Raw genomic sequence first — 24,474 nt, 5'->3', positions numbered from 1 at the left:
TGACCTGAGCTGAAGTCGGACGCTTAACCGACTGAGTCACCCAGGCGCCCCCATTCATGACTTTAAATACCATCTGTGTGCCTTTTTTGAAAGTAGTTTTATTGAGGGGTACCTGGGTGGCTCAGTTGGTTAGCATCTGACTTCAGCTCGGGTCATGATCTCAACAGTTGATGGGTTCGAGCCTCACATCCGGCTCTCTGCTGTCAGCCTGGAGCCTGGATTCTGAGTCTCCCTATTTTTCTGCCCCTGCCCTGCTCATGCTCTGTCTTTCTCTGTCCCTCAATAATAAAAAAGTTTTATTGAAATATAGTTAGTATAACATTAAGTTACTTAAAGGTGTACAGTATAATGATTTGATCTATGTATGGTGAAATGATTACCACAATAAGTTAACATCCATCACCTCACATAGTTACAGATTCTTTTTTTCTTGAGATGAGAACTTTAAAGATCTCTCTTAACAACTTTCCAATGTACAATATAGTATTTAATGTACTAATATACTACTAATATAGTATAAGAGCACTAAGCTTCACATTACATCCCCAGGACTTATTTATAACTGGAAGTTTATGCCCCTTGGCCACCTTTCTCATTCCTCCATTCCACCTCTACCTGCCCATACCCCCTGCCTCTGGCAACTCTTAATCTGTTCTCTGTTTCTATGAGTTTGGGTTTTTTTTAGATTTCACATATAAGTGAGAACATAACAGTATTTTGTCTTCATCTTGACTTGCTTCACTTAGCATAATGCCCACAAGGATGAATGGATTAAAAAAAAAAAGTACGTACATGTGCTGGGATATCATGTAACCATAAAAAAGGAAACCCTACCACTTACAACAACATGGATGGACCTCAAGGACCATCTGTACATCTTGAATCCTAGTTTGTTTGTTTTTTTTTAGCTTTTTAATGTTTATTTATTTTGAGAGAGAGAGACAGACAGCGAGCAGGGGAGGGGCAGAAAGAAAGGGAGACACAGAATCTGAAGCAGGCTTCAGGCTCTGAGCTGTCAGTACAGGGCCCGATGTGGGGCTCAAACTCACAAACTGTGAGATCATGACCCGAGCCAAAGTCGGACACTCAACCGACTGAGCCACCCAGGCACCCCTTGACTCCTAGTTTTTTATCTTAGCCTAAACCTTTCAGCACCAGATTCAGATATCTGACTGCCTCCCTCTCCCCTGTCTAATTGGCATCTCAAACTTAAAATGGCCACGCAAACTGATTTATCTCCCAAACCAACGCATCTTACAGTCTTTACTATCTGAGTTAAAGGTACCTACATTTACTCAGCTGCCAAAAACCTTGGAGTCATCATAGATACCTTTCTTTTTTTGAGATTTTATTTTTAAGTAAAAGTACACCAGCCAGGCTCCCCATCTTGGATATCTTTCATTCTCACATCGAGAGAATGAGAATGAGAATCCAAACCATCAACAGATCCTGTCAGTTTTATCTTAAAAACATATCCAGAATCTACCTATGTCTTAACACTTCCATTGGTACCACCTGGTCCAAGCCATCATCGCTTGCCTGGATTACTGCAATAGCCTCCTAAGTGATCTTTGTGCTTATATCCTGTGTGGAGGATTCTCTACACAGTAGCCAGAGTCAAGACTTCTACTTTCTGCTCAGACATTTCTTTGTTGTTTTGTTTTGTTTCCTTTGCTCAGACGTTTTCAATGGTTTCCATCTCATTTAGTCCTTTCACTGCCTCCAGGAACCTACTCCCAAGGCCCATGTTACCTTGGACCAAACATCCAACCATTTACCCCAGCCACCCTAATTTAGCTCAGTGGCTTCCTTGCTTTCCTTCTGACACATCAAGCAAACTTCCATCTCAGGATGTTCGTACCTGCTATTCTGGCTGCAGAGCTCTTCCCTAGGTATTCCTATGGCTCTCTTCCTCCCCTCCTTCAATTCTTGCTTCTTCCCCTAACATTTCTGTAATAGCAGCCTCTCTCTCTCTCTCTCTGTGTGTGTGTGTGTGTGTGTGTGTGTGTGTGTAGGTAGGTTCCATGCCCAATGTGGGGATCAAATTCACAACCCTGAGATCAAGAGTCACATTCTCTACCAACTGAACCAGCCAGCCACACCCACTCCTTCTGTGGTGGTTTTAAAATAACTCCATAAAATTTTTGATAATCCTTGGGATGCCTGGGTGGCCCAGTCAGTTAAGTGTCCAGCTCTTGATAAGGGCTCAGGTCATGATCTCGTGACCTAACAGCGCAGAGCCCACTTGGGATTCCCTCTCTCCCTCTGTCTCTGCCCCTCCCCTCACTTGCTCTCTCTTTAAATAAATAAATAAACATTTTTTTAAATTAAAAAAAAAGTATATATCTCCCTTAAGAAGTGAAGGCTAATTCCCTTCCCCTTGAATGTGGGTTGGATATTCATGTAATTTTAACAAATACATGGCAGAACTAACTATGTAATTTCTAAGACTAGACCAAAAAAGCATTGCTGCCTCCTTTGGTCTCTCTTGGGTCACTCTCTCTGGGAGAAACCAACTGCCATGTAGGGAGGACCCTGAGGCAGGAGATCCTTTCCTATGGAGAGGTCCACCTGGGGAGAACAGCCTCCTACCAACAGCCATGTGAGTGAGTCATCTTGGAAGTGGATCCTCCAGTCCCAGTCAAGCCTTCATGTGACTGTAGCTACAGCCAACATTTATACTACAACCTCGTGAGAGGCAGTGAGCCAGAACCATCCAACTAAGCCACTATCAAATTCCTGATCCACAGAATTGTGTGAAAATAAATGTTGTTTTAAGCTTGCTAAGTTTGAGTGTAATTTATTATGAATACATAACATACATCCATCTCTTTCTATTCCCCTCAACCCAGATTTATTTTTCCCCATTTTAATTATCACCATCTGATACATTATGTATTTCCCCACTGGAATTATACCATTATAATAAAGACTTTGTTTTATTTACTCCTATTTCCAACAATGTCTTGCACAAAGTAGCTGCTTGGTAAATATATGTTGGATCAATGGAGATCTAGATCTGTCTTTGTCTCTGTGAGGTATAGAACCAGATGGGAGCTAAGTGAGGGTATGAGAGACATCCTTTCTTCTTCACAGATGAAGAGAGAGATAAACCAGGTCCCAGTAAAGCTTCTTGCTTCCCCTCAACCCTTCCCAGTTGTAACCCTCCTGGTCTGGACCCCCAAGATAGGTTTACTATGCTTGACTAATGATTGATTCCTTTCTTTGGGTGAAGCTGCTCAGTCCCTTACCCCTCTCCTCCTCTGCCCCTTGTGAAGCAATCTCCAAAACTCCCAGAACTAGAATTTCTCCAAGCCAGTTCCTACCTTTCCAAGAAGAATCTTACCATCTATCTCTATCCAGGCACCTCCTGTTCTCTGAGCACTGAAGGGGAAATGGGTGTATGGGGAGCAAGCTGGCCATATGAGTTCTGCAAAGCTCTACTCTCTGCCAGGAGCCCCTAGGGCATGTTTGCCATGGCGTATTCAGATTCTCCCCTCTAGGCCCAGAGGAAGGGGCTTGATGCTTTCCAGGAGTATTCACACCACCCAAAGCCACTGGAGAGGGAGCATCAGTACTGAGGACAGTTGGATGACCAAGGCTTCTTGGGGGGTTGGGGTCTGACTGGCTGTCAGGTCTGAAATCTGAGCAGAACACTGGAGTGAGCCAAAGTTATGAGCAGTACTGAGCTTCAGTATGGCCAGAGATGGGCCAAAGAGAACAAGGACTTAGTGCCACAGTGGAATGTGGGTCAGGGACAAGTGTGGAGGATAGAGACAAGGAACGCAGAGGGGTGGGGCTCCTGGGTGGCTCAGTTGGTTTAGCGTCTGACCCTTGATTTTGGCTCAGGTCATGATCTCAAGGTTTGTGGGATCAAGCCCCAAGTTGGGCTCTGTGCTGACAGTGCAGAGCCTGCTTGGGATTCTTTCTCTCCCCTCTCTCTGCCCCTCCCCTGCTCTCTCGCTCTCTCTCTTCCTCTCAAAATGAATAAAAATAAACTTAAAACAAAAAAAATTTTTTTTAACTTAAAAAAAAAAAGAGCAGAGGGGTGTCACCTACCACAAGAATCTGGTGAGAAGAGCTAGTGGTCCAGGCCGGGGCAAGCTGGGTCTGAGAGGAGGGGACTGACTGGGGGAGGAGAAAGTAGGCAAAAGTCACACCTGAATTTCTGCCTCCTAGAGGAATCTTGGCCCTGGGAACAGTGCACCTCACTAAGTATGAGGTCAGGAGATGGCCCCTGGTACTGGGTGTGATATAGCCGAGTTTCATACTCATGCCAGGTGTCACCCTGACAGATACGGGTTGTTTTGTTCATTCATTTGGTAGGTCCACCCCCTTGGGCACAGGAAGCAACTGAGGAATGTATGAGGGTTCCTATGAGGAATGGGGTCCAGGCTGCTGAGAGAAGAAATTGTGGCCTGCTACTCAGGACAGTGGCAAAAGAAAATAAGAAATAAGAAATATGCATCTGGGGGATAACTAGAGTTAGGGTGGACCTGGAGTAGTTGGCTGAGGGGTCTAGAGATACAGACTGGAGTCACACACACAGGGTTGAGGATGTGCAAAATTCTAATCACTGTTGAAATGTGGTATGAGTACCAGAGGTTCATAATACTATTCACCATTCTTGTGTATATGTTTGAAAATTTCCATAATAGAAGGTCACAAGAGATTAAAAAGAAAAAAGTGTGACCATGTATCTGCATGTGGTATGTGTGTACCCTGCCATGGATGTGGACTCAGTTCAGAGACCTCTGAGTGCCAGAGTGCAGACATGTGAGTCCACCACCATGGGCACGTATTGCACAAACTGCAACCTCCCTGCGGTTGAGGACAGCACTTGTGCAGGGCAGGGGGAGAAGCATTTGCTCTGTGCAGACCCTCCATATTCATCTCAGTATCTTGCAGAGTGATTCCCCTTTCATGATCACAACCTGCCCAGGCCATTGGCGCTGTAGTGTCTATGTTACCAAGTATGTGAGACAGGGCAGCTGTGTGCCCGAACTTGTGACAGTATGTGTTGGTGTGTGAACACGGCTGTTCGTGTGTGAATGCCAGGCACTGAGTGTGGATGTGGGGGGCACGACTTGTGGGTGTGGCGGGGCCCTGGTCCAGAGTCCAATGGTGTTAGACTCCTCACTCTCCTTCGAACGATTCCTGGCAGCTCTCCAGCGCCCCCTCCTCCCGTTCTGGCAGTGTGGAGGGGGAACACCTGTTGGGGGGCTGGGAGCGGCAGAGCCCCGGGGGGCCTCTCCCCCCGCACCCCCGCCCGCCCTGCCCCTCTCCGGTCCCGCCCCCGCGGCCGCCACCAGCAGAGCGGCGCGTGAGCGCACCGCGGCCAGAAGAGCGCACCGCTGCGGGAGCGCACGGCTGGGGACCCCGCGCAGGGAGCAGAGCCGAGGTAGGGGCTGCCCGAGAGGCGGGCAGAGCAGAGGGAACGCCGTGGAGACGCCGGGGGCACCGGGGCGCGCCAGGCTGGTGAGTGCGGACGCGGGCCGTGGGGAGCCAGAGAGCGGGCGTCAAGACCCAGCGGTCCTCAGCCCGCCCGGTCCGGGGCTCTGCCCCCCGCCACCCTCTGTCCTCGCGGCCCCTCAGTGCTAGCCCTCTGCGTTCTCTGCCCCGTCTCTCCGTCTGTTTTTCCCTGCCTCAGTCTCTGTCTCCCTCTATTTGCTGTCTCGCCTTCTTTCTAATCTCTCTTCTCTCTTCAGTCTCTGTCTCCTGCTGCGTCGGTCTTTCCCTCTCTCTCTCAACCACTGTCTCACTGTTTGTCTCTCTCCATCTCTGTCCCTGTCTCTCTCTCTGGACTACCTGTCACTCAGGTCTTGATATTTATCTCTTACTCCTCTCTCTGTCTCTTACCTTCCCTATCTACCCAATATCTCTATCAATCTCATCTCTCCCCACCTCTGTCTCTCTGTTCTTATCTCTACCTGATTATCTCTGTCTGTCCCCACCTGTCTCTCATTGTCTCTCTGTCCCATCTCCATTTCTCTTTCCGTATCTCTCCTATCATTGTCTCTCTTTCTGATCTCGCTTGCTCACTCTCGCTCTCTCCTCTCCTGTCCTCTCTGTTTCTTGGTCCTTGTCACCCTCTCTGATCTGCTCAGTCTTTACCTGTCCTCTGTCAATATCCATTTCTGTTTCTTTCGGTCTGGTCTCTTGTCTCTCCTGCTGTTTCTACCTATGTCTCTGACAATGTCTGGGAAATCTATCTTTTTGCCTTTTTTCCTATGGCCCCCTGCACTTCCTTGAATCAGTGACCACCTCCTCTTGTGCTGGGGGTTGTGGGGGCAGCAGGGCCCAACACTCATAATTCCCACCCCCACAGGCGGCCCTTTCCTCGGGGCCCCGCCTGGTGCCAGCCCCCCCACCAGCGGGGGGACTGCGCCTGGAAGCTGTAATGGAGGCCCTGCAGAGGCAGCAGGCAGCCCGACTGGCCCAAGGGGTGGGGCCATTGGCCCCTCAACGCCCATTGCCACCACCACTACCTCCCTTGCCTGGCCCTCGGACCCTGCAGGCCCCTGAAGGGGCCTTGGGGGAGGTTGGGACTGAAGAAGAGGAGGATGCGGAAGAGGATGAGGAAGGGGAGGAAGCCGGGGCAGAGGAGGAGGCAGCCGAGGAGAGCCGTCCAGGGACCCGGGGCCCCAGCTCACCTTCAAGTCAACCCCCTGGACCTCATCCCCATGAATGGACCTACGAGGAACAGTTCAAGCAGGTAGGACCCCCTACATGTCTGGCCCCCTCCCCTTCCTCCTCTCTGGGCAAAAGCAAAGCCAGGTGATTCGTAGCCCATCCACCCCCACTGCCCTCTGCAGGATGGAAAAACAGAGACACGGAGACCTGGAGAGAGACAGTGGGAGGACTGAAAGATAGATTGTGACAGGGAAGCAGAAAGAGACCTCCAGAGACATGGAAAGAAGTGCATAGACACACACTGAAAGGTGTAGGAGATGCCCAGAAATGTGGAGGCATGACAGACTGGAGGCTTTTGGTGAGGCTAGAAGGGAAAGTGGGGGGGTGTAGGAGCTTCAAGAATTCTTTTCAGGGAATGGGATCTGGGGAATGGGGATTCCAGTGCCTGCACCATCTTACCCTACCTTCTCACACATCAAGTAACAAGGTCATATTCCAGCAACCAGTGGGGGTTTCCTGGGCTGCATATTTCTGTCTCTGGAAGCAGGATGGAGGTTGCCACTCCTTTCCCAAGCTGATACCCTCATCTCTTCCCTGTCACATTGCCTCCATCCAAATCCTCTCCCTGGCCTGAGTTGTGTGGGTGACAGTTCCTAGCCTGTGATGGCCACACTATAGCCGCAGTGTGACTAAAGGGCTCCTGTACAGATGGGAGTGACAAGATCTTACTCTGAGAGCTTTAATTTGAGGTTCTTCCTCTCTGTGGAACCCATCTGGATGTTATTCTAAGGCACTACCTCAGGCTGTCACTATGAATGTATTATAAAGGGCTCTGACTCCAGGTGTGCTATTCTGGTGATATTACTCGGAGGATGTTGGTCTTGGGGACTTTTCCCAAAAGTGTTAATTTGCGGCTAGTACTCTGTGGCATTAATGTAAAACTTGGAGTGTTACTCGGTGCTCTGTTGCTCTAGTGACTGTTTCTTTTGGGTATAATTCTGGGGATTATTACTTGGGAGAGCATATGTATTACTTTTGGGGATCCATCTAAGACTTTGGGCTTAGTTCTTCTGGGGAGTATAGGTCTAAAGTGGATCTCTGGGTTTTGTTTTTTTTGTTTGTTTTTAATTCTGAGAGTTCTTAGTGGGGAATGGAGTGTTACCTATTGGTATTACTCAGGGACTGTTATTCTGGGTAAATGACTGTTACTCCAGGGCTTGTTTCTGCTGGGTGGTATTTGGGAGGTGATACTGGAGATGGGGCTCCAGGTGACTGGGATGACCTCTGGGTCTTTCAAGTTCTGACCCTGCAGGTCCTGGGCGGTGTAGGGCCATTACCTCTGTGGCAGCTTCTGTAGTGGGTAGGTCACTGCCCCTGGAAACAGACCAGAAGTGGGGCTGAGGGGCCCCAGGTGTCAATCCAAGAGATTCTGAGCATCTACTCTGCCTGAACAATGGGTTAGAGGCATCTCAGTCCCTCATCCCCAGCCATGGCACACAGAGATGTGAAAAGGAAGAAGCCCTTGCAAGAATAAACAAGCGTGAATGAGCAAGCACCTCAGAGACATCTGTCAGCTTCCTCAGTATAGAACACAGTCCCAGCCTGACTTCCTTCCTGGGGATCTTTGCATGCCCTGGAAGGCAGGCTAAGCCTCCTAAGCTACCTTTAGTCCACTATTCCCCAGAGGGATGGTTTGAGCTTCCCAGGGCACCCCTGGCCAGTGGATCTCCGGTCTCTGTGTGTGTTAGGAAAAAGGGCCCCTCCCTGCGCCCAGGGGGAGAGAGTCTAATGCCAGGGAGTCCACATTTCAGACCCTACTCACCCCTTTAGCTGAGAACCCTTATTCAGGATTTAACCTGAGTTGGGGTCCCAGGGGGAGGGGGGGAAGTCAGTGGAGCTGAAAAATGACCTCAGTCCTTCCCCAGCTGTACGAGCTTGATGCAGACCCCAAGAGGAAGGAATTTCTGGATGACCTGTTTAGCTTCATGCAGAAGAGGGGTGAGTGGGATGATGTAAGGGAAGGACCCCCACCTACCAGTTTTGAGGAAGGGAGACCCCAGGGTTTAGTCCCCAGGTTGGCTCCTCTCTGCAGAGGCCTGAGCTTGGCAACACCTAGCCTTTGGGCCCTCGATAGCGTCTTTAACCTCTGACCCTGCCCCCCTCCTCCACCCAGGGATTAATTAGTGGCCAGCCCACTGGCAGGTTAATGAGTGTGGGATCAATTGGGAGGGTGGGAGGGGAAATGGTTGGGGGCTGGCCTGGGGGGTTCCCAGGATTGGGGGGTTGGGAATGCCTTGTTCCTCTTTCAGTGGCCCTTCGTCCAGCCTTGTCTCTCCTCAGTTTCCCCTTGCTTCAGGCAGGGGACATCCAATATGCTCTACAGCAGAAAGGACTGGGATTAGACTGAAGGAAGGACTTCTAAAGGGTAGGCTGGGGGTCATGTGAGTTGGGGTTGTGGAGGAGGAGGAATTCCTTTCCAGGAATCTCAGAAATAGAAGAAAATGCAAGGGTCCAGGAGATCAGGGTGGGCGGCAGTCCATCACTTAGGCTTCTCCCCAGATTCATGGGTCCGAAGACTGACTCATTATCTCTCTCTACAAAGCTAATTAACTCACTTGGAGCTTGGCCTGATAAGCCACTAATTAACTGGCTGCACTGCCCCCCCCTCCTTTAGTGCAGCTGCTGGTCAAAGTCCCTCAGCTCCCACCACAGGCCCAGCACCCCTTTTGGGATCCTTTCTAACCAGGGACCCTCAGTGGGGTCCCAGGTCTTTTTGGTCCCCAGGGAGGCCCAGTCATTCTGGCCCCAGTGTCCCCTCCCTGACCCTCCCTGGGAGGTCTCCCTTCCACTGGGGAAAGTGGGGTAGAGTGGTCTGAGCAGATCCCAGCATTCCCTCCATCACCCTCAGGACGGGAGCTCTGCCTCCCTCTGGTCCTTGCCTCCCTCTGCTCCCTCTGCTCCCTCTGCGGGAGGGGGAGGGTGCGGGGGGGCGGGGGGGGGGGGAGGAGGTCCCGTGGGACCGATAATTTCCCCACATTAATCAGGCCGCAGCTAATTGTTCGGGTCCAAAGGAGGCGGCGGAAGGGGACGGGATCGGTAAAGAATTAACTGGGGCCCATCGCTCAGAGCAGACAGGCCCCTTTGTCAGGACTGGCCGGCGGGGGCGGCGCGAGCTACGGAGTTGGCGAGCCGAGGCGGGGGCTGCTGCTTCTCCCATCCGCCACTTCCGCCATCCCCCAGTCTCTGGCAGCCACCCTGGGGCCGCTGCTTAGGGGAGTTCAGCTCTTCAGCACTGTCAGGAAGTCCTTACTACGGTCTACCCTAGGGGTTGGCAAACTAAAGCCGGCTGGCCAAATCTAGCCGCCTGAGAGATAAGCATGGTTTTTACATTTTTAAATAGTGAAAAAAATTAAAAGACGAATAACATTTCAGAACGTGTGAAATTCGAATTTCAGAGGCTGTAAATAAAGTTTTTATTGGAACACAGCCGGGCCCATTCCTTTAAATATCCTCCATAGCTGCTTTCAAGCTACAATGGCAGAGTGGAGTAGTTCTGAAGGGGAGGTTTGGCCCTCAAAATCTGTATGTAATATTTACCGTCTGGACCTTAACAGAAGAAGTTTGCCGACCCCTGATCTAGCTTCCTGTCCTTCCTGCTACAAGCCAGATCTTGGGAGCTCTGTGGGCTCCGCCTGGAATCCCCCTTACCCCTCCCTCCCACTTCCCTTTTCTCTGAGATCCCGTCCTGTACCCTGGCCTCCAGGCAACCGACTCCTTCAGTCCTTGAGGATGTCCGCAGACAGGGTCTTAGTCCTAGTATTCTGACTCTCTGCCTACCTCTCACCAGGGACGCCAGTGAACCGCGTGCCCATCATGGCGAAGCAGGTGCTGGACCTGTACGCGCTGTTTCGCCTGGTGACAGCCAAAGGCGGCCTGGTGGAAGTCATCAACCGCAAGGTGTGGCGGGAGGTCACGCGCGGCCTCAGCCTGCCCACCACCATCACGTCGGCAGCCTTCACTCTACGCACCCAGTGAGGCCAGGCGCGCGAGCGGAGGGGGCAAGGAGCGGGAAAGGGGTCGCAGGACGTGGAGGGCCCAGGGGCGGGCGTTTCATTGTGGGACTTGATCAGTGGGATCCAGCCTCCCATCTACCCCGCCTCGTCCGTCCGCCCCTAGGTACATGAAGTACCTGTACCCGTACGAGTGCGAGACGCGGGCGCTCAGCTCCCCAGGGGAGCTCCAGGCAGCCATCGACAGCAACCGGCGCGAGGGCCGTCGTCAGGCTTACACCTCCGCCCCGCTCTACGGCTTAGCTGGGCCTACACCTCGGGGTACTCCCGGCCAAGTCTCCGTTCCTGGCCCCGCCCCGCCCACGCCCAGCCCACGCCCTGCCCAGGGCTCCGCCTCCGGCCTGCCTGCTCACGCCTGCGCGCAGCTGAGCCCGAGCCCCATTAAGAAAGGTGTGAGGGGACAGGGTCTGAGATTTGGGTGTCTGTGTGACCTGGGGGTGCGCTGAGATACAGAGAACATTAAAATGTGGGGAGTCTGAAGTCTGAGAGGCATTGAAGTCTGTAGTAAGGACTGACAGGGCACTGAAGTTTGCTGCACGCGAAGGTTTAGGGGTCCTCAGGTTTGAGGGTCAGTGAAACCCTGGAAGGTCTGGGGTACGGGTTACTGCGGTGTGGGCCTGAAGCTCGGGAAAAGGTCCTTTATCTAGAGGAACTCCATTCCACATCTGTCCACCTAGGGCTCCCATTGGCATGTAGTTTTTGCCTCCTGTGGTCTGTATTATTTAATAACTGAGAGCAAGGAAAGGCCCTAATTGTCTTGGACCAACCTAGACATGTATATATTGGCCCTTTGGGCTCTCCAGCTTCAGAGCCTCAGGCTGAGACTCTGGATGGGAGGGAAAATTGAACTTGGTGCTTGAGCTTGGGTGACTTCCCTTCACCCCAGCCCTAGGGGGAGAACCAAATGCAGAGGCAGAGTTGGTTGGGCCATGGGAGTTGACTGACCTGTTCTTCCAGAGGAAAGCGGAATTCCAACCCCTCGACTGGCACTGCCTGTGGGCCTGGCTTTGGGACCTGCAAGGGAGAAGTTGGCACCAGAGGAGCCCCCCGAGAAGAGGGCTGTGCTGATGGGGCACATGGACCCACCTCGACCTGGAGCTCCCCCTAGTTTCCTGCCCCGTGGCAAGGTTCCCCTGAGGGGTGAGCAGGGGCTTGTTGCTGAGAGGGCTTCGGGCCTATACACTGAGGGAGGACAGACCCATCACCTAATAGGTGTTGGAGGTGGGACAGATAAATCCCTCAATAGACAACTGTGTGATTATAGGTGTGGGGCTGAAGTGGAATGGGGGCTGTCTGTAAGGATGGAGGGGGGAGCTTGAAAGTCTGAAGTCTGATTCTCCAAAATGTGACTCCCCTGTCCCTCCTGGACAGAAGAGCGGCTGGATGGGCCTCTCAATCTGGCAGGCAGTGGTATCAGCAGTATCAACATGGCCCTAGAGATCAACGGGGTGGTCTACACTGGTATGGGTACTGCAGGCTGTCTACACTGGCATGAGGTCAGGGGTATTTGCTCTGGCATGGGGATTTTAGATTTTCTCAGCTAGCATGAGGTTCAGGGATATCCAAACTTGCATGGGTAATGTGGGGTTCATGGGATTGCTACAATGGCATGGGTTAAAGGGTGTCTACAATGGCATGGGGTCTAAGGCATGACCTCTCTGGCATGGATACCATGGGATGTCTGCCTTGTCATGGACCTATGTATCAGTGTAAATATTTTTTGTTTACCTGTTTGAGGGTATCTATATTGCCATAGGAGTCTCTAACTGACCTAAGGAGCTTGTCCACATTGGTTTGTGGCAGGGATATGTGTGTGGTGTTGTAATAATCAGGACACTGACTTTTGTTTTCCTCTTCTGTTTCTGTGCCTACCTCCTCCTGCCTGTGTTTTCCCTCCACCACCTCCTCACCCCTTTATCAGGTGTCCTCTTTGCTCGCCGCCAGCCTGTGCCAGCTTCCCAGGGCCCAACCAACCCTGTACCCCCACTCCCTACAGGGCCACCTTCCAGCACTTCACCCTGAGAACTCCCACTCAAAATTAAGAGTCCCAGCCCCAATGCTGAGTGGGGCCCCCCTCACCTTGATTCTTCTAGGGCACCCAGTCTAGGACCCAGCCCTGGGAGATGACATCCCCACCCCCACCCATCCATGCCCTGTGGACTTGAAGCCAAAGAGTTTTCTTTTGATGTTACATCTACCTCATTGTAAAGGGAGAGCACCTCCTCCCTGGCCAACTCCAGCAGCATCTACCAAAGAGTTCTGCCCTCCCTAACCCCCATCATTTCCTCATGTGCCTCCCTGTGTCAGTGTCATCTCTAGGACCCCACCTCTTCAAATCAGACCTGCTTCTCCTCAGAAGCCAGGTGAAGGGTTAGGTTGGGGTGTTGTGAAGGAGATATCCCTCAGGTCACATCTGAATAATAAAGCTGCAGTCCCTCCCTCTCCAGTGCCTCTTCTTGTTTGGGTCTGGGGGTTGGGAGGAATTATGTGGTATACACAGGTTGTTTTTGGGCCAGGGGTTCTCAAGAGGGGAAGACAGAATAGCAAAGGGCCGTGAAAGTAGAGGGGCTGGGTTTCATGATTCAGACTGCCTGGGTTCAAATCCTGATTCTGCTACTATAGTGCGGAGTGGCCTTGGGCAAGGCATTAGTCGCTTGAACCTTAGAAGACTCCTAAAGATCATGGTATCTCACGGAGTCTCCTACTGATCTATGGGAATGGACCAATCCTGAAATAATAGGTGTATTTATATCGGCAACCTCGGGGAATAGGGTAGGAAACGTCTCTGGTACCCTTCAATTAGAAGAAGAAAAGTAAAAGTTTGGACAAGCAGGAACTGGAAACTAGGACAGAGCCTGATAGGTAGTCGTTGCCTTGGTAACCAGACAGCTTTTGACACCTTTCGCTGGCCCTGCCGGTCACTTCCGGCACCCGAGGGCTGAGTCGTAACGTCACTTCTCGTATTGAGGGATGCCCCCGCGCTCTGATTAGCCAGCCTTCTCTATTTGGCCGGACGTCCCGCCCTCTGCCTGTTCCTCGTCTGAGGCGGGGGCGAGGTAGCTATGGCTGCTGTCAGCGACGTGCAGCGGCTACAGGCCCGTGTGGAGGAGCTGGAGCGCTGGGTGTACGGGTCTGGCGGGCCGCGCGGCTCGCGGAAGGTGAGTGATCTGGGATCCAGTGCTGCCTTTCTGGGGCAGAGCAAGAGCGGCCTACTGGCATGGTCCTCGGGATAGGTGCAACCGCTCCAGCCTCGTCGCCCGCAGCCAGACTTTTGGAATAACAAAGGTTCGAAACCTTTCGGAGCTTATCGGACCCACGGGCTCCATTTCCATGGAGGACACTCAGCGTTATTAGGACCGATTGCGATGGGCTCATTGTAAACTGTGACTAAGACTGCCTCTGTCCTCTCGGGCTGGAGACCTAACACACTTGAAAATCTGACTAACGAGAGTTCCTGTAAGAGCTGAAGTCCACAATGGAAGGGCTGGCATAGAGCCCTGCGTAATCAATTGCTAAATATTGTGCAGAAAGAGGTCCGTGGGACACTGGAGGGCGCAGAGCAAAGGTGGATAAGGAAGGCTCCCGGAATGAGAGATGAGGTCTGAGAGAGCCAGAATTAGAGGGAAGGGATTGGATACCCGGTGGGTTGTTGTTGTTGTTTTTTTTTTTTTGTTTTTTTTTTGTTTTTTTTTGAGTTTATTTATTTAGAGGCGACAGTGGTGGGGGGGGGGGGGGGAGGCGGGCCAGAGAGAGAGAGAATGAGAGAATCCCAAGCAGGCTCCCTGCTGTAGGCGTGGGGGTGGGGGGGTGGCTGGATTCCACCAACGGTCATACCATGACCTGAACCAAAACCAAGAGTCCCACACCTAACCCACCGAGCCACCAGGGGCCAGAATACCGGGTGTTTAGATATGGATGGAACACTCCTTCACACCAGTGACTGAATTTTGACAACCGTGAACCTTAGTTCTCCTACCCTCTCCCCCCCCCCCCCCCCCTTTTTTAATATAGGAAGACCTTTTACTGAAGGTAGAGTGTCAGGCATACCCTGGAGTTAGATGCATCAGAGATAATGATGTCTGTTTGTATACTTCTTATGGAATTGTCACTAGCAGATTGTGCCCCATTTGAGAACTGATTTTTCAAAACATTCTCTCCCTTTGACATCCATGACAAAAATCCTCCTTGTTTTCCTTCTACCTCTGTGGCTGTTGCTGCTTAGTCCCATTTGCCTCCCCATATATTTGACCCTTGAATATTAGCATTCTTCACCCCATATTCTAAAACCTGGGTAAGATCATTCACTTTCATAGCCTCTCCCTCTATTTGATCCTTTAATATGGGAATTCCTTACCTTCTACCCCTAGAGCCTAGGTAGGTTCAGCCAGAGAGGTAGGAACCAGGTTATGCTAATGTCCTATAAACTCTAACATAGTTAATTACCTTCCCAATCAGACTTGAAACTTCCCAGAGACTACATGACTATCTCCCCCTTCACACTGAGGATTCCCAGAAGGTGGGGTTGCATCTCCTTTAAAACAAGAGAAAGGGGCGAACCTATTTTGCTGGGATAAAGAGATTTGGGAGATGAAGGAATGGGGGTTCTTTACCTCTTTCAAGCCTTGGTCAAGCAGCGAAACTTGGAATTAACTTTCAGTCCCCTTGCAGGTGGCTGATGGCCTGGTCAAGGTACAAGTGGCTTTGGGGAACATTGCCAGCAAGAGGGAGAGGGTGAAGATTCTGTACAAAAAGAGTAAGTGATTCCATAGGGTGCCTGCCTTTCCTCCTTCCCATGCCTATGCTTCCTGGGACCTGGCCCTTGCCTTCCAGCCCAGTAGGTCATTGGAGTCACTCTATGGGGATAGAATGTGAAGATATTTCCCTGCTGAAGTGGTGTCATGGGGTGTGATTTCTACTTTGTGGTTAAACTCCAAGCCCATGACAGTGTCATAAGTTATGGGATAAGGGCTCTGCCTCAAAAGTCCTCTGGTGAAGGAGGGAGGAGAGGTATAGTATTTCCACAGGCAAGGTTCAGAGGCAGGAAGGAAATTAGGCACTGAGAACCCAGGCTTGGCTCAGCCATGCCTTTTTGATTATGTCAGAGCCAGCAACCTAAAAATCAGAAAAGGCTCTCACTTGTCTTGGTGGCACTGAGGAGCAAGTGGCCTTCCACTTTTGGTGAAGATAGGTCAGTGGGAATGCTGAGGGTTCCAGGATAGTGGAGGCAATTGTGTTCCCAGCTGTAAAGGCTGAGTTTGGCCAGGAGGTATTCACAGGGGAGAGACAGGGAGGTGGGGCCCAGTGGAAGCCTGCTGATAGATACTGTGGGTGTCATCTCCTCACTCAAGGCTCTCCCCAAAGTTGATCACTAATATCCTTCATAAGACAGATTTCCCACACCCCACCCCTATGCCATTTTCTGTTTTGCTTCTTTTCTAGTTGAAGACTTGATCAAATATCTGGATCCTGAGTACATTGACCGCATTGCCATACCTGATGCCTCTAAGCTGCAGTTTATTTTAGCAGGTAGTGCTGGCCAATCTGTGCACATGCATCTGGGGATTATGGATTATGGGGGAAGTTGGGCATGGAGATGGCTTCCCTGCCAGTCTTCTCATGGATACAGCACTGGAAGCTGCAGTCTAAAATTCTGGCCTGGCTCTTGGCTGAGGCCTGAGGTCATCCTGTGGTCTTCTAGTGAACATTGGGTATGGTATACTTCTGAGCCAGCTGAGGCCATGGTGCCAGCAACACTGGGAACTACTTCAGTTTTCTAACAGTGGTCTGCCTCTAGGATCTTCCTTCAGAACCTTCCTCACTTCTGCTCACTAGATAAAGGAGCTTCTAGGAAAGGGTGGGAGCAGAGAACATTGCATTTGGGAGAGGTGAGAATATTGGCACGGGTTTCAGCATTTTCCTTTCATGTGAGAAGGCACAGGTGTTTCAGAGTTCTAGGCAGGAACTATTCACCTGGCAATGTCTGCTGCTCAATTTAGTCAATCACTCCATGAGGTAGGGTTTGCCAAGTACCTGTGTTTGTTAATTCATTCAGAAGATGTTTAATGATCATTTTCTGTGATCCAGACCATCCTCAGTGTGAGGCATACAGTGGTGAACCAGAATGCCCCTGAACCATTGCCGCGGCTCAGGTGCCAAGTTCAGGAGATCTTTTCCTATATTAACTCTGGAGTCCAGCCTTTCCTTCCCTCCCTGGCCACTGTCTGCCTGGATTCACTGAGTTTGTTATAGCAGGCTAGAGGAAGAGGCCTTAGAGTTAAAACTTCAAGAAAGGTGGTATTTGGGGAAACCTAGAGGCTCCTTGGGTTCAAGATGGGTCATACCAGAGGCATCTAGGAGAGGTGGGAGCAGAATGGGGGACTGTGCACCTAGAGAAGGGGGCAGTGAGCAGAGTAGCTGCCCCATGCTGCAGGACTCAGCCATCTACCCTGTCAGGTCCTCAGTCCCTTGCATGGAAGTAGCAGTGCCCAGGTTTGCCTCACTGCCACTATCTTGTCTGTTTATGTCTCAGAGGAGCAGTTTATCTTATCCCAGATTGCACTCCTGGAACAGGTGGAGGCTTTGGTGCCTATGCTGGACAGCGCTCACATCAAAGGTACCTCTTTAGGTCTGCAGCTCTACCACTCTGCTTGGGGAGGTGGGTGGATGGACAGGACTTCCTTGTGCTTCAGGTTCCCTGGGTTCAAGCTAAGTCTGCTCCTTGTCTTTACCTCAACCCTGGGGATACCTATCATCTGCATTGGGATGAAAATTGCCAGAGCAGAGAATTCGTTTTTAGAACCTCAGGCAGTTTGGGCCTAAGGACACTAGTGTAAGTCCAGCAGCTCCCAACTCTGAGTATTCCTTTTACCTTCTACCTCACCCCTCAGCATCTGTCCTTTAGGCTGCTACATAGCCCAGATTTTACTATAAGAGTTCCTGCCAGGTGTGTGAATGTGTATAAATTCTTCCTGCCGCACTGTTGAGAACAGTCCCTGGGCCTGAGTTTTGACAAACAGACAGTGACTTTAATTGAATCCAGATATCCATCTTGTCTGTCTCTGGAGGTATTTTTTCCTGTTCCCCCTCCCTACCCCTGATCAGCTATCTGCTGAGCATTTGACAACCTTAAGCTATAGGCTCAGCATGGTGGCCAGGGCTCTGGGTGTTGGATTCTAGGTGTCCAGCTTAGGAACCTTGCATTCATCCTCAGCCCACCTTCAGGCTCCCTCTTCTAGGCAGACCTGGACCCACTGGACTGAGAGCAAAGGAACAGATCCCATAACAGGCAAAGCTGTCTTTACCTCACCCTGCTTACAGCATTGGGGTGGGGGTATGGGGCAACTCTGGGGACCCCAAGGTTTATTTTCTCCTAGGGCCCTGTATCCCCACCGCACCCCCCACCCCTGCCTTGGGTCCGAGAGTAAGACTGGGATGGGCAGGGAGCCACACCACCACCTTTAGCTGCAGTGGTCGATGAAGCCTGGCGTTTGCTTAGCTTCTCCACTCAATACTCTAATCCTGCTGAAGACCTAATAGACTATTGAACAGTCCCGGGGGAAGGCACAAGCATCATCGGGCAGTATGCGTTGTGTTTTACAGCCGTTCCTGAGCATGCCACCCGCCTGCAGCGCTTGGCCCAGATCCACATCCAGCAGCAGGTATGGGAGGGGAGAGGACTGGAAGAGAATGACGTGGCGAGGCTCCTAGTCCCCACCGCTGCCGCCTGGGCAAGCAGCCTCAGGCTACCCTGATGTCAGCTCCAGGGGAAACCTGAGGGTTTATCCTTTTATCTTCCTCGGCTTTAGAGAGGGAAAGGGACTTGCTTGGCCACATCGGGATCTCTTGACTCTCCGAGTAGGACTATTCTGAGATACCAGAAGATTGATGATGGGAAGTACCCAAGAATTTCTGGGGATGGTGTGTCCTTGACTATGGGTGGAGGAGCTGATTTTGGTTTTTTGTTTTGTTTTGTTTTGCCATTCCCAGGCCCCAAAGTTTAAAGAGGGTTCAAATATAGGGGGCAGGGGAGGAGGACACATACTAGCAGGAGTGTTTCCTTAAATGTGTGGTTCACTCCCCCTTAGGACTGCTGTTAGGGTACCCATCCTGGAGCCCCATTAGAAATTTCCTCCTTTTGACTCTGGGGTGAAACACTACCTTTTCTAGGCTTTATGGGCTGTGAAGGTCCCTGACGAGGCAGGAAAGTTAATGGGAAGTGGGGGCTTTATCCAACCCCTTTCTCTGCCATATGTTGTCCCCGTAGGACCAGTGTGTGGAGATCACTGAGGAGTCCAAGGCTCTCCTGGAGGAATACAACAAAACTGTATCCTTTCTGCTCAGCCAGGCCCCTGAGGAATGTTGTCCAAAGCCCTGTCCTTTTGTTCCATCTCCATCTCTGTCTCTTTCATTCCATCCCAGTCAACCTGTTTCCCTCCTCCCCTACCCTTTGGCAAATGCAAAATCTCTCCAGTCCCTCACTCAGGCTCCTGTTCTCACCTTGACCTGCCACCAGACAATTCTTCTCTCCAAACAATTTGTGCAGTGGGATGAGCTACTTTGCCAGCTAGAGGCCGCCAAGCAAGTGAAGCCAGCAGAGGAGTGATGGTTGCTCCCCATCCCAGGGTGGGCCAGGACAGCCAGGTTCCAGGGCCCTGTGTTAACCTGCCTTTGTAATAGGGCAGAGGCAGGTCTGTATTTATTGGATTCACAGCCTACTTGTCTGTATTCAGGGGCTCTGAGATCAGAGGTCTGGCTACTTGAGATTTGCTATTTGCACCCACTCCCCACATCAGTGTCCTATTCCAGTGACAATAAACTATAGAAATCACTGGAGCAGTGTGCCAACTTCCTGGTCTAGGATGGGAGTGGTGGTGAGGATGGGGGTGGTAGAAGGCAGAATTGTCAACCTTCCTAGTGGTTGGACCAGGAGGTATACTCATCCTGATCTGGCTTTCTGGGAGATGTAGAGTTCTCAGGACAAATGCTCTCATTTGATTGATATGAATGGAGTATTTATTTGTGTATCCATTTATCCCACATTTACCAAGTATCCTCTAAATGTCAGGTGCCATGGTAGGTGAGGAGGACACAGGTAGGGTCCACTTGATCCCTGCTCTGCACAGACTAGCTGGGGAGACAGTCAAAGAAAAGAGCAGTCCTACCAAGTGGGCACAAAACAAAAAGGAATGAGGGAGGCAATCCTGGAGGGTGATATGTAGGATGTTTGAGAGCAAGGGAGTAGCATGTGCAAAGCAGAGAGGAACCTTGAGGTTTCTCTCATGGGAGTTTACTTGGTGCTATTAAGCGGGAAGAGGAGCCCAGAAGAGGTTTGGTTGCAGGGCTTTGGGCTCTGGGCTGGGGTGGGGGGCGGGGGGAGGGGTGGTTGTTGCCGGGTGGAGAGGGAGGGAACCTGAGGATAAAGAGTGGAGGAGTGGTGCTTCACTCCAAGTGTTTGCTGCCCCCTTGTGGTCTCAGGGAGTGCTGTCGTCCCAAATCCCTTTTTAACAGTCTGCTGGCCACCCAACGGTTTCACTAGCGTCTCAAATTCAGCATGTCGAAAAGTCTGAAACTGGGAGTCATCCTAGACTCTTTCCTTCTCAGTTCAGTCACCAACTCTTCACCAAACCTACGTCTTCCAACTTAATCTACTTTTCTGTATTCCCACTGCCATTTCTCTTAATTCTCACAAATAATTTAACAACTATTTGAGCGCCTATTATACACTAGGCAACATACGAGTCTCAGTGGACACGCCCCCGGGACCCCGCGGCCTGTTCACCGGCCCGCGGCCGTTGGTCGAGGCCCAGTTCCCCCACCCCCACCCCCTCTGGCGGCAGCACAAATTGGTTTGCTCACAAATTGGTTTGCCCCCTGATGAAAACCCTCCGTGGCTTGCCATGCCCACAGAATTAAGTCCAATGTCAGAACTCGGTGACCAAGGGACTCCCCCGCGCAGCAGCAGTCACTTCGAACGGAACCTCTTGCCTCTGTCCAAAGTAAAACCCAATGCTTCGCCTTTGTTCTTGCTGTGCGCCCAGCTGGTGACGCCAGCGGAACCATCTTCTCAGGGCCAGATCCTTCCCAACTTTGGGACACGAGTCTCTGATGGTGGCTCCTCTCCGCAGGGCTCTCTCTCCACCCCAGTAGGGATGCCCTTGCTCCAGGATGTAACATCGGAGACTGTCTACATGTTCATGGTCTCGGGATGTTCTGGCTCAGCTGACTCCTAGGCGTCCCCGCGAAACTCAGCTTTCCCGCTTAGGCACCGCTAGGCACGGCCCCTTAGGTCCCGCCCCTACACGGCGTGCGCGGCCCCGCGGCTTCGGCGCGCTCCCGGCTTGGGCGCCATCTTGGCTCCTGATCGGATTTGAGGCGTGCGCGGCAGGGGCGGTGAGAGCGAGAACGCAGTGGGGTGGGGGGACCCTGGAGGTAGAGGGAAGAGAGGGGAGGCTGGTCCTTGGTCTCTGCGGCTTGCTGAGCTCTGGAGTCCGCCCGTGGCGGTGGAGACGGCCAGGTTATAGACTCCGCTCTATGAGTAGCCCAGGCAGCCCTCCGCGTCAAGCCTCTGCTGCCGTTTCTGAGGGATCTGGGCTGAGGGCATTGACACTGGGAATCTCAAGGTGAGGGGTGCATGGCCCTATCCTAAGGATCCCGGAGTGGGAGAGAAGTTCAGTTCTGTTTGAGGAGCATCTGGACGAGTTCTTGGCTCTTTCCAGGGAGCTTGGAGTATAGGAGCCTCTGCGAGCGGAGTGAGGGGGCCTTGTCCCGGTCTTGGAGAGCTGTAGGTGAGGAGCGCTTAGTCTGGTTTTCGAAAGTCTAGGGCAAGGGTGTAACCGGGGCCCAGGAGTGCAAGAGCACCTGGCTTTGGGATTCCAAACAGACCAGGTTCTGCCACTCCTGGCTGACAAAATCCGAAGGCAGAGAGCCAAGTGGTGGTGAAACAATAAAGTAATTTATTTCAGTGAGGCCAACACCGGAAGACAGCGGACTAGGCTCAAAGACCGTCTTCAAAGTGCTGAAAATACTTCTAGGTTTATATAAGGAGAATGTGAGACAAAGGTCGGTCCGTAGGTGCAAGAAGCAGTAATGGGCCGATTGATCATTGTCTTGGGGCCAGTCAAGGGGGTCTTGCTGGCATTAGGGCAGCCATTATTGCTTGAGGGTTATTTTTGGTTCCCATCAAGGGATGCTTTGCCTGCAGGATCTTTTCCCTGAGTTAAAAGATAAGCTGGAGGGGCACCTGGATGGTCTGTAGAACATGCAACTCTTGATCTTTGGGGTTGTGAGTTTGAGCCCCACATTGGGTGTAGAGCTTACTTAAAAAGAAAAAAAATGGGGGAGGAAAATATAAACTGGAAAGAACTTTTTTTTTTTTTAATTTTTTTAATGTTTATTTACTTTTGAGAGAGGCGGAGACAGAGTGCAAGCGGGGGAGGGGCAGAGAGAGAGAGAGAGAGCGAGAGACACACACACACAGAATCCGAAACAGGCTCCAGGCTCTGAGCTGTCAGCACAGAGCCCAATGTGGGGCTCGAACCCACGAACCATGAGATCATGACCTGAGCTGAAGTCAGTGCTTAACCAACTGAGCCACCCAGGTGCCCCTGGAAAGAACTTTATTAATTAGAAAGTATAGATTGAGGTAAAAATGGAGGTTCTTGAAGTCCTTGTTTAAGGCTCATGCCCTGTCCCAAGGAGCTCAAGATGAGAGAGGCTCATTCCCAGTCCTATGGCGCTTGGGATGAGGGGGCTTGGCCCTATCCTAAAGACCCCAGTGTTTGATGAATTTGGTCCTGTCTCAGGGACTCCAGGGTGGAGGGAGGGTTATGGCCCTGTCCAGAGGAATGGGGTATGTAGGATACAGCCCCTTCCCAGGGTAAAGTAGGCATGGCACCTTTTCTTAGAAGCCGGGGGTGAGGGGATATGGTCCTATTCCTGGGAAGTCTGGGATGAATAGGACCATATCCTGGAGAGCTGGGGTTGGGGGGTGTCCTGGGGCACATTGCCCAGCATTCATCTGACACTTCCCTGCAGTGGGCCGTGAAATTCAGACACAACAGCAAGTGGGATGGAGCACTACCGGAAAGCTGGCTCTGTGGAACTCCCAGCACCTTCTCCAATGCCCCAGCTACCTCCTGATACCCTGGAGATGCGGGTCCGAGATGGCAGCAAAATCCGCAACCTGCTGGGGCTGGCACTGGGTCGATTGGAGGGTGGTAGTGCACGGCATGTGGTGTTCTCAGGTTCTGGCAGGGCTGCAGGAAAAGCGGTCAGCTGTGCTGAGATTGTCAAGCGGCGGGTACCAGGCCTCCATCAGCTTACCAAATTGCGCTTCCTGCAGACCGAGGACAGCTGGGTGCCAGTCTCACCTGACACAGGCCTAGATCCCCTCACGGTGCGCCGCCATGTACCTGCAGTGTGGGTACTGCTCAGCCGGGACCCCCTGGACCCTAATGAATGTGGCTACCAGCCTCCAGGAGCACCCCCTGGCTTGGGCCCCACATCAAGCTCCAGCTGTGGCCCACGACCCCGAAGAAGGGTTCGAGACACTTGGTCCTGAAGATCTGCTGAGCAAGCTGTTCCCCAGGCATGAATGTCTAGGTTGGCTTTGCCTTCTCTGAGAAGTCTCTGTAACTGTTCAACATCCCCAACAAGACTTGAATCTACAGAAATAAGCCTCCCTGTCCTGCTTCCCCTTCTCTCTGGTGTGTGAAAAGGGACTGCTACAGTGACAGGTGTGCAGTCTTAGGTGGCTTCTGGATTGCTTAAGAAGGGCTTACTCAGCCTTCTCCCTACTGTGCTTCTGTCTTTTCTTCTGACAGAAATCCAGGGAGTGGTTAGGAAATAAAGGTTCTGCCTAATTGTCTGATGAGCCTCTGCTTGACCTGTGTAGAAGTGGGATTAAGGGAGGGGGAGTCCCTGCACCCCCCTTCCCCTGGTTTAGGGACATTTTTCTTTCTCTGCAGCATTTATTATAGTATAGTGGTTAAGGTCATGGTCTCAGGTAACAGACTGCCTGAATTTGAATCTGCCTCTGCCATTTGCTAGTAAATTACTGCTTTGTGACCTTGGGCAAGTTACTGCTCTAAGCCTTAGTATTCCCATCCATAAAACAGGATATATATATAGTGCTTACCTCATAGGGTTGTTATGAGGATTTTTTTTTTAATGTTTATTTATTTTGAGAGAGCAAGTAGGGAAGGGGCAGAGAGGGGGAGAAAGAATCCCAAGCAGGCTGCATGTAGTCAGCTCAGAGCCCATTGCAGGTCTGAACCCCATGACCCTGGGATCATGACCTGAGCTGAAATCAAGAGTCATGCTCAACTGACTTAGCCACCCAGGCGTCCCAAGGATTTTTTAAAATTTATTTATTTAGAGAGAGCGAGAGAGAGCACACAAGCAGGGGAGGGGCAGGGAGAGAGAATCCCAAGCAGGCTCCGTACTGTCATCTCAGACCCTGATGCAGGGCTCGATCTCACATACTGTGAGATCATGACCTGAGCCAAAACCGAGTCAGACACTTAACTAACAGACCCACCCAGAGGATTGAGCTCCCTCAATCAGGACAGAGCACCCCTATGAGGCTTAGATGTAGAAATATGCACATATGACTCTTAGATACCACCTGGGCATATAGTACTATATAAATGTTAATTGCTATCATTATTAATGACTCCATTTACAAACATGTATTTTCCTATCTTAAAAACATAGCTCATGGGGCATCTGGCTGGTGCAGCTGGAAGAGCATATGGCTCTTGATCTCAGGGTT

At 51.4% G+C, this 24,474-nt stretch overlaps 3 protein-coding genes across 9 annotated transcripts; all 3 read left to right on the top strand.

Moving 5' to 3' along the window:
* Nucleotides 1–930: 930 nt before the first annotated feature.
* Nucleotides 931–13,145, top strand: ARID3C (AT-rich interaction domain 3C). 2 transcript variants are annotated; one of them, XM_019424088.2, is made up of 8 exons: nucleotides 931–5,478; nucleotides 6,329–6,715; nucleotides 8,559–8,631; nucleotides 10,481–10,664; nucleotides 10,810–11,093; nucleotides 11,661–11,843; nucleotides 12,075–12,164; nucleotides 12,625–13,145. In XM_019424088.2, the coding sequence occupies exons 1-8, from the start codon at nucleotides 5,122–5,124 to the stop codon at nucleotides 12,723–12,725; spliced, it is 1,659 nt and encodes a 552-aa protein (XP_019279633.1). In that variant the 5' UTR covers nucleotides 931–5,121; the 3' UTR covers nucleotides 12,726–13,145. The 2 variants fall into 2 exon arrangements, with proteins under 2 accessions (XP_019279633.1, XP_019279634.1); XM_019424089.2 differs by lacking the exon at nucleotides 12,075–12,164.
* A 567-nt stretch (nucleotides 13,146–13,712) lies between these two features.
* DCTN3 (dynactin subunit 3) lies at nucleotides 13,713–19,530 on the top strand. 3 transcript variants are annotated; one of them, XM_019424091.2, is made up of 7 exons: nucleotides 13,713–13,861; nucleotides 15,372–15,456; nucleotides 16,143–16,229; nucleotides 17,233–17,328; nucleotides 18,303–18,361; nucleotides 18,967–19,026; nucleotides 19,216–19,530. In XM_019424091.2, the coding sequence occupies exons 1-7, from the start codon at nucleotides 13,766–13,768 to the stop codon at nucleotides 19,303–19,305; spliced, it is 573 nt and encodes a 190-aa protein (XP_019279636.1). In that variant the 5' UTR covers nucleotides 13,713–13,765; the 3' UTR covers nucleotides 19,306–19,530. The 3 variants fall into 3 exon arrangements, with proteins under 3 accessions (XP_019279636.1, XP_019279638.1, XP_019279637.1); XM_019424092.2 differs by having other exon boundaries at nucleotides 13,717–13,861; nucleotides 17,233–17,316; XM_019424093.2 differs by lacking the exon at nucleotides 17,233–17,328.
* A 589-nt stretch (nucleotides 19,531–20,119) lies between these two features.
* Nucleotides 20,120–23,568, top strand: RPP25L (ribonuclease P/MRP subunit p25 like). 4 transcript variants are annotated; one of them, XM_053908063.1, is made up of 3 exons: nucleotides 20,120–21,092; nucleotides 21,419–21,487; nucleotides 22,737–23,568. In XM_053908063.1, the coding sequence occupies exon 3, from the start codon at nucleotides 22,771–22,773 to the stop codon at nucleotides 23,260–23,262; it is 492 nt and encodes a 163-aa protein (XP_053764038.1). In that variant the 5' UTR covers nucleotides 20,120–21,092; nucleotides 21,419–21,487; nucleotides 22,737–22,770; the 3' UTR covers nucleotides 23,263–23,568. The 4 variants fall into 4 exon arrangements, with proteins under 4 accessions (XP_053764038.1, XP_019279639.1, XP_019279640.1 ...); XM_019424095.1 differs by lacking the exon at nucleotides 20,120–21,092 and adding an exon at nucleotides 21,099–21,322; XM_019424094.2 differs by lacking the exon at nucleotides 21,419–21,487.
* The last annotated feature ends 906 nt before the right edge of the window (nucleotides 23,569–24,474 follow it).

Source organism: Panthera pardus, unplaced genomic scaffold (genome assembly GCF_024362965.1).
Source record: "Panthera pardus isolate Hobbes unplaced genomic scaffold, ASM2436296v1 HiC_scaffold_20, whole genome shotgun sequence".
Lineage (NCBI taxonomy): Eukaryota > Metazoa > Chordata > Mammalia > Carnivora > Felidae > Panthera > Panthera pardus.
This window is presented reverse-complemented; position numbering and strand designations above follow the sequence as displayed.